We start from the raw sequence: 8,493 nt of genomic DNA, 5'->3' as shown, positions 1-8,493 counted from the left end.
GTTAATGTTATTATATATAAACAACTCTCCAAAATAGTTGAAAAGATATCACATAAGTGTGCTCTTGTGTATAATGACATAATGTAAAGTTAAGAAGAAAATATTACCTAATTTCTATAGTCTCATCTAGTGATCTATTTCTTTTTTATTTCTTTTTCAAAAGGTTACAGTTTTTCCACAGTCCCATGTGTAATATGTGGTTGCCTCAAACACCCACTCATGCACACTTGAATATGCAATGATCGACTCCTGCATTCGTACTTTTCCGATGAATTAACACTGTGGTCGTGAAACACTTCAGGCAGTCGTACCTCTGATTTAAGAATCGCGCTTGCACTTTTACTCACATGTGCACACAGGATGTGTGTCTGCTGTGACCTGTTTCTCTATGATGGCTATATATGGCGCTGATGTGGTTGGTGGTCGTTTCTGATAGCCATCTTTAGAAAAACAAGAAAACCACAAACTGTTTTCACACAATGCAGCACTTCATCAAAACAAAACAAACAAACAAAAAAAGATTTGTGTCACATACTGTATATGTGCTTTTTTGTATTCATTGTGTGGAGTCTTTGATTTATCTTAAAGGTAGAGGAGATCAAAAATATATAACACCGTTGGATGGATGGATGGACAGACGAACAGATATAGGATTTTCACTGCAGTTAATTCATTGTTGGGAATTAAAAAGGCTCTTTTGAGTACATTTGTCTCTCTGTGAGATTTACCACTGACACACCTTCACATTTGTCTGTGTATCTGTCAATGTAAATTTGGCCAGGAGCAGAGCAATTTAGCTCAACAAAACCAGATTATTTCTGCAGAGAGAAATAAATATAGTGACAAAGGCATTGATCCTCAGCTCGTATCTTTAGTAACACCTTCGCTCCAATTTGGGAGTGGGGTGAGAGACGCCAGGTTGATTTCAACCAATCACACTCTTTCAAGTCTTGGTTTGAAAGTGACCAATCACATCACATGCAAGTCTTCTAAAGAGCATGTTTTTACACACATCCATTGCTTCAAACATGATCATTTGGGCCATTTTGATCTTTTGGGCTCGTAAGTAGCTTTTTTTTACCCCCCTCTTTCCACTCTCTAAATGTATATGTATTTATTAGTCAGGTCCATGTATGCATATATTTAGTGTTTGACCTCACTGTTCTGTTTTAGCTGGAGTCCGACCTGATCACAGTGGTCAAAATGTCTTGTTACAAACATTCCAGCTGGGAGATGATGTTACAATCAAATGCTTCTCGGTAGAAAGCTTTGGCAACACAATGGTTTGGTATAAACAGAGCATTGGGCAGATCCCTCGGGCTATTGCACTATCATACAATTATTGGAAAAATATTGAATTTTTGGATGAATTTAAAAATGGGAGATTCAATATTTCAGCAAGCAAAGGATCTTTTCACCTGAACATCACAGCTATGACCAAGGAGGACATCGGAATATACTATTGTGGGTCGGTGTTCTTGAATTTAATACAATTTATCTCCGGAGCAAATCTAATGCTAAAAGGTAAAATTCAATATCTATTTTTTTTTAATATATATATATTTTTGTATATAGATATTATATATAGATTTTGTGTTTGAGTAAACTATTTTAACTATTTAACATTTTTATTTGCTATTTCAAAGGAACTGAATCTAAAGACTTCAATGTGGCATGTGGGGAGATACCAGTTGAGAATGAAACCACTTTTAAGAATAACGGTAATTATTCATTAAATTACTATGACTTATAGTTAACCTGCTTTGGTGACTGTCACAACATTGGTCCTAAAAAGTATTTGCATCCTTAAGCCACGCTTTAACCAAGTGGATTCTGCAAACAAGAACTGCATTTTTCGGAGCTATTTTCACCAACGATTCACAAGATGGTTTTTAGTAAATATATGAAGTCAGTTCTCTTTAAGTTACCATAATGTAAATGTTTTTGTGAAAATGTTTTGCTTGAAAAGTGTGCTTGCAATATCTTTAAAAACGAATCCCACTTGGTTTGACACTTTGTTGTCTAATGCAAATACAATAATATATCTTTAAGTACCGTATATGGTTTAAGTATTCAAATATTTTTGGGCCACTGTGTACAGTTTCAAGTCATGGAAAAGTATATTCACAACACATAACAGTTCTAGTAATGTATATTCACAGTATTTTAATGACGAATTTTGCTATGAGCAGAATGCGCTTTATTAAATTATTTTTGGATCTTTTTCTCTATTTCAGAGAGCAACAATCAAAAAGTATGGGATCCTGTGTTACTTTGCTTGATATCCTCCAATGTTGTTTTTGTGATAGTAATCGTCACACTCGTTGTTGTTCACTGCAAACGCTGGGGAAACAGGCATCAAGGTAAAACCCCACACTTTCCATCAGTTTAGCGTTACAAGTTTTATTGAATGGCTATTGATCCAAAAAGTCTTACAGAATATACAAAAATGACAAACTCTTTAAATATTCAATCACAAATGTGTATGTCAAAGTTTAACTATAATTTTCTACACATCTTGAAGCATCTACAAATCTAGCATCTTCGTCACGTGAGGTAGGCTAACTCTCAAAAATACATCATTAATTTTCTTCTGTACTATAAAATGTACTTCTAATCCAATAAATATTAAAACAGTGTACATAGGAAATGTTATTTGCTTTTCAAGCAGAAAAGAAAAAAATAAGATATGCATTTTTTTTTTTAACAGATTGGAGATTCAGAAGTGAATTATGCAGCTGTGAGTTTTGCCTCCGTCCCTCCAGCCAGAAGATCTAACAACAGACATCGTGATCTGGCTGAATACAGCGAAGTGAACTTCAAGCCGACAGATCACATGATTTAACAGATGATTTGACATTTATCTTCACAAAATGATTCGCCTTATTATAAACATTTATTATTGTATTGATATTGATATTACAAAAGCGTCAATTACTGTACATATGTATAATGGAGTTCATCCAAATTTTACTTTGAATAACTTTTGAGTGCTGTAGAAATACTTATCCCCGGTTTCACAGACAAGGCTCAAGTCTAGTCACAGACTAAACTGCATGTTTGATCTGTTTTAAAGGTCAATTCTGGGGAAAAATGAACCTAGGGGTAATTAACACATGGTTACCGAGTCGATCGGTAGCATACATGGTATATAATGAGGGTAAAATAAGTCTAAAATAAATGTCGCTAGAGTGTGTATGTGAAGCTTTAGCTCAAAATACCCCACAGATATTTTAATAAAGCATGTGAAAAACGCACAGTTTTTATGTCTGTCGCTTTAAATGCAAATGAGCTGCTGCTCCCAGCATAGGGGCGGAGCCACAACAGCTTGTGTCCTGAAATTTTCAAAAACTTTTATCCTTGTATGTTCAAACAGGAGACAAAGATGGAGAGACTCAAGAAGAAGTGACAACATGTAGACAACATTTCTGAATGGTTAGTTGATGAATTTATGTAGCTTATGTGTAGTTATCTCGTTATAAGTTAAAAAAGTGAAATCATAATCAACCACCCCTTTAAATGTCCTAATTGAACGAAGGCCTAAATCTAATGTCTGTGAAACTGGGCCTTAAAGAGATACTTCACCTCTGTAAAGATGAATCTGTATTTAAAATGGGTAATTTATGTAGTAGAAATGTGAAATATTTTTTTAATTTGGAGCCTTCTAGAATGAGAAAAGCCAGAAAATGTATTTGTGGCTCATGTGGATGAAAGACAACAACTCCCAGAATGCACTTTCTTCGCTGCCCTACGAGGCCACTCCCAAGCCACGCCTACCGGTAAGAGCACAGTTAAACAACAAGGCTAGGCTACTAGTGAGTCTCCGTGACAAGTCTGTACGGGATTTCGAGATCGCCAAATATGTCTGGGATTCGGCTTTTGGGTTCTATAGTCGCCATTCATTATGTTTATTGTTGCAAGCAGGACGAGACTGGTGGCCGCGGGAGAACAACGCGAGGCCCGTGGCGTGATTACTGATGAGCAGCACCTGTGAGATGCACCAGTCTCGTATCTCTCACGGAGATACGAGCAATGTTTTTTAGCAATGTTAAACACACATTAACCCATCACTTGTTTAGCGTTCATGTAAACACTACATTCAGATTCATTAATCGGAATGAATTCAGTTAGATTTTAAACAAAAGTTGTGCATGTAAACGAGGCAGACTGCGGAAAGCAAAAGCCGAATCCCGGACATTTTGGCAGGCTAGACATGTCCGGGAAAAAGAGGATGGTAACCCCTACTACTCAGCTTACTCCACAGAATAAGAAGCTGTTAGCTTAGCTTCCAAATAAGAGATGGTTGACACTATTTACATTCTGTGAGTGAGATCTCACCCTCTATGGGCTGTATATACCTTTTTTAAAATAATTACATTATAAATAATTTGCTTGTATATCTGGTTGTACCCATTTATTACCCAAAACGTAACATATTGTTCAATTATACCTACACAGAGGTACACTATAATTACAGAAACGTACATCGTAATTTCGGTTTACTTACGAAGTTCTTTGCAGGTTGTATATCTGCTTGTTACCCCTTTATTACCCAAAACGTAATTTTTGTTCCCTTATACCTACACGGAAGTACACTATAATTACAGAAACGTACACCGTAATTTCGGTTTACTTACGCAGTTGTTTGCGGGTCGTAATATAAAGTGTTACCCAATTTCTTTTAAATTTATACATGCATTTTCAGATTGTCTTCATGATTAATCTCTATCCTGTTCAGTCTTGTCATGTTCTTCATAGCTGGAAACACTTCCTCCATAGTCTGATAAAGGAACCATCTTACACCAGTCATTCACTTTAGCCAAAGACATCTGTATCTCCTCTTCATCAGCACATGAGGACATCTCTGCTATAAGGAAATAAAACAAAGCTTTGGTTACCTGACATTTTTTAAAGTTTTTCAAAAGAAACTTAAGTTTACAGTTTTTCAAAAGAAACTTAAGTACGTGACTTGGCAGTTGAATTTGCAATCTGTTTGTTGGCAGCACAGAACTTTATTAGCTGACAGCCACTCTCAGCCAAACTTTTCCAAATTAGTGAATCGTATCATTTTTTTCTGTACTTACCATTGGCATCCAGGCATTTTAGTTTATACTGGATCCTAGCTCTGTCTACTGCTTCCCGACGATTCCATTCCCTCTCAAGGGCATCTTTTAGCTGGTGTTTGTTGATAAATAATCCTGTATTTATTACTTCTCCACTAACTGCAAGCAAAAGCATAATGAGGCAATTAAAGTGAGTATATGCCACTGAGATCAAAATAAATTGATTGCAAAAATGTACACATACAATTCAGAGGTATATCTAAACTTCTTCCTCTTCTGACAAATCTTTGTGAGCTCACTGTTTTCAACATCTCTTTCATCATAGCATCAGTCCTCTCCCATTCTTCATTAAGTAATTTTTTGACATCCTCAACTCGAAGCCACTCAGATAGGGTTTCTCTTTCTTGGTACTTCTTTTTCTCCGCCTGATGTTCATCACTGCTTTGCAGAGCACATTCCATTATCATTTCCTCAATCTTCTCCAGTAACGTATTTACTTGGGTGCGATCATCTCTCATGCTCTCAAACACATGATATCTGTTCCCGCACATCTCGACGAGTCCCACAAGGGCGTTCCCTTCACTTTCAATGTGGTACTCAATAGGTTTGTTTCCCAATTTTCCTCCACATGTGAAGAGCACCATGGTTTGCCTCCAGACCTTTTCACCAAGTGGTCTCATGTTTTCTAAGATGACTTCCATCTGCTCTTTTAAAAACGACGTGTCTACCGGTATAACCAAGAGGATTGCATGGGGGGAAGAATCCATTGCCTTCAAGATCTCAGTATTCACCGAATCTGCGTTCAGTTGATACGGAAGGAATTTCCAAAAGCTTGGTGTGTCCACCACAGTGATCTGTCTTCCATTCACTTCTCCACATGTTCTGACACACTTCACAGTCTTGTCGAATGAAATGTCAGCACCCAAGATGACACTGCAAGCTAATGTCTTGCCTGACAGGACCCAGCCCAGCAGCACAATATTCAGAGGTGTAACATCATGCTCTGCTTCTGTTGAAAATATGTATTTTATAATATATTTAAAATATATAGAATTTTGAAATATGTATAATAATTATAAATAAACTATTAAAATATAATTGAATGTTTTATAACAAACTTCACTTGTTTCATTTAGAGACTTTAGTACAACAATTGATCATTTTTATGCAATACAATTCATGGTTATACGGAGTAAAATAACAACAAACTAAAATTGGAGACTGACCTGCACTTTTAATTTCTTCCAGTTTTCTTCTCTTCTCCAAAACTTGGTGTGCTCTGGCAGTTGCTCTCTCTTCCACATTTTTTATTTTAATCTCCAAATCCATCAGCCTTTTTGCATCAGCTTTAAAAAAACGGCCATTGTTTTCAGCAACAAGTTTCTCTATCTGCCCAAATAGCTCTTTCGCCTGGGAACCATCTCGATCCAGGTCAGTGTCAAAACCAACATATCTGTTTCCACATTTTTGAGTAAGCTTGTTCAAGTTTTCCCCTTCATGTTCTACATATTGCTCTATAGTTTTGTCACCCAAATTATTGAGTTTTGTGAAGACTATTATGGTTTGATCCCAGGTGTCTTTACCAATGAACTGCATGTGACCCTCGGCTACTTTCTCATGCATCCCTGAGAAAGCAAAATCAACCTCTATCACCAAGAGGAAAACATGAGGTCCCGGTGGACAGATACTGGTGCTCCTAAGAAGCTCCGCTTTCAGGCGCTCTGGGGTGTCACATAACTTATAACACTTCCACCAGCCTGGGGTGTCCACAAGAATGATTTTCCTGCCATGTATGTTTCCTTCCATCTTCACACACTGTGTGGTGATTTGATCAGATTCACATTTAACATTTAAAAAGGAGTGTGCCACATTACTCTTACCACTCTGATGTCCTCCTAATAACACTACTCGCAGTTCTGTAAAACAAAAGCAGGAAGAGGATGACAAAGTATTGATATATACATATTTTAACTAATTATCTACTAAACATTATAGTTACATTTTTAATTAATTTTCATGAAAAGTATTTTAAAGCGTTTGATATCAAACACCACATTCTACAATTTTTCTTGAAAATGCTTCATTTGATGTCTCTTACCGTCTGCCATTGTAAAATCCAAATAAAAAAAATATTGCTTGAAATAACAATTAATCCTTCTCAGTGATAAATTCTTCTCTCAGTCCTTTTTTAGTGTCTTTACTGCAGATTTCTAATTAATAAAAATGTGTTCATGAAAATGGTTGCATTTCATAAAATGGCTTCTTTCCATTGTGAAAGGTTCAACTGTAATGTGAAGGAGAAACTAAACCTGATGCATGTTTGGCCTATCTCTGTTTTGATCATGTTGATGTTGATAAACGTGTTTTAAGAAGGGAACTGGACAAACCAGTTACAGGTAAAAGTAACAGGTAACAGGTCAAATACAAACATTCCTCCACCAACCCCCATCAAATCTCCAAGTACTGTAGTTGTCTTCTCAGCATGGAAGGAATTGTTTATGTTGTAGGTCATTGTAACTATTAATCTAGGGCTGTCACTAATGATTATTTTGGTAATCGAGTAATCTGTCGATTATTTTGAGTATGTTGAGTAATTGGATATTTTTAATAGAATGTAATAGAAATAGACCTGCAAATCATAAACACATGTTAAATCGTTTTTTAAAATCTTACAATAAGCACAAAAAACATTTGTTTGTTTCCCTAAAATGCATAGGGTATTATTCAAATTACTGAGACTTATTCTTATTCTGGCCATAACTATTTCTTCTTTTCTATTCCCTCCACTATTCTTCACAGAACCAACTTGATTTTGAATGGTATATAAATGTCTCTCTTGAGTCTCCCTGTCCCACTGGTGTTTTTACTCTTCTTTCTTTCTTAAAACAGCTTAAGGGTGCATTACTGCCACCTATAGGACTAGAGTCATTTTAGTAACACCCCTGGGCAACCATTTTTTAGCTGTGCAGCTCCTACTGTTGAACAGGAAGTAGATGATGTACAGAACAAATGTCAAAACCTAGTCAGGTTGTGCAGAATATTTTACAGGTTAGTGGAGAAAATGTGCATGTTCGTTTTCAAGTGAAAAGATTTGATCTTTTTAAGACATGTTGTGTTTTCATGTTTTATGGGGACTTTCCATAGACATAATTATTTTTATACTGTACAAACTGGTTATTCAATCACATTACATTAACCCTACCCCTAAACCATTTTCAAAAAACATCACTTATCGGTAGTATGTTATTTTGTCCTCATAATGTAGGGTTTAACTGCACACACACACACACACACACACACACACACACACACACACACACACACACACACACACACACACACACACACACACACACACACACACACACACACACACACACACACACACACACACACACACACATTCATAAAATGGGTGATGGGTGTATTT

At 36.3% G+C, this 8,493-nt stretch overlaps 1 protein-coding gene and 1 gene segment (V, D, J or C); one reads left to right on the top strand and one right to left on the bottom strand.

Annotated features, from left to right (window-relative positions):
• Nucleotides 1-473: 473 nt before the first annotated feature.
• Nucleotides 474-2,845, top strand: LOC306994458 (immunoglobulin kappa chain variable 6-17-like). The segment is given in 6 exons: nt 474-1,062; nt 1,174-1,524; nt 1,647-1,721; nt 2,310-2,363; nt 2,525-2,556; nt 2,711-2,845.
• Nucleotides 2,387-7,355, bottom strand: LOC306994457 (GTPase IMAP family member 8-like). Of its 2 annotated transcripts, none has more exons than XM_079604971.1 (5): nt 7,162-7,355; nt 6,290-6,979; nt 5,308-6,072; nt 5,085-5,222; nt 2,387-4,867 (listed from the first exon to the last, which is right to left on the bottom strand). In XM_079604971.1, the coding sequence occupies exons 1-5, from the start codon at nt 7,169-7,171 to the stop codon at nt 4,719-4,721; spliced, it is 1,752 nt and encodes a 583-aa protein (XP_079461097.1). In that variant the 5' UTR covers nt 7,172-7,355; the 3' UTR covers nt 2,387-4,718. The 2 variants fall into 2 exon arrangements, with proteins under 2 accessions (XP_079461097.1, XP_079461098.1); XM_079604972.1 differs by having other exon boundaries at nt 4,391-4,867; nt 5,308-6,069.
• Nucleotides 7,356-8,493: the final 1,138 nt, after the last annotated feature.

Source organism: Phoxinus phoxinus, assembly GCF_949152265.1.
Source record: "Phoxinus phoxinus genome assembly, chromosome: 2".
NCBI lineage: Eukaryota > Metazoa > Chordata > Actinopteri > Cypriniformes > Leuciscidae > Phoxinus > Phoxinus phoxinus.
Note: the sequence above shows the minus strand (reverse complement) of the source record. Positions and strands in the feature narration are given on the sequence as shown.

What these genes read in the sequence shown, in the direction of transcription:
- LOC306994457 (XM_079604971.1), bottom strand. An exon ending in GGAAGAAATTAAAAGTGCAG is followed by an intron (nt 6,073 to 6,289) that starts GTCAGTCTCCAA and finishes TATTTTCAACAG; the next exon opens with AAGCAGAGCATGATGTTACA. An exon ending in AAAATGCCTGGATGCCAATG is followed by an intron (nt 4,868 to 5,084) that starts GTAAGTACAGAA and finishes ATTTCCTTATAG; the next exon opens with CAGAGATGTCCTCATGTGCT.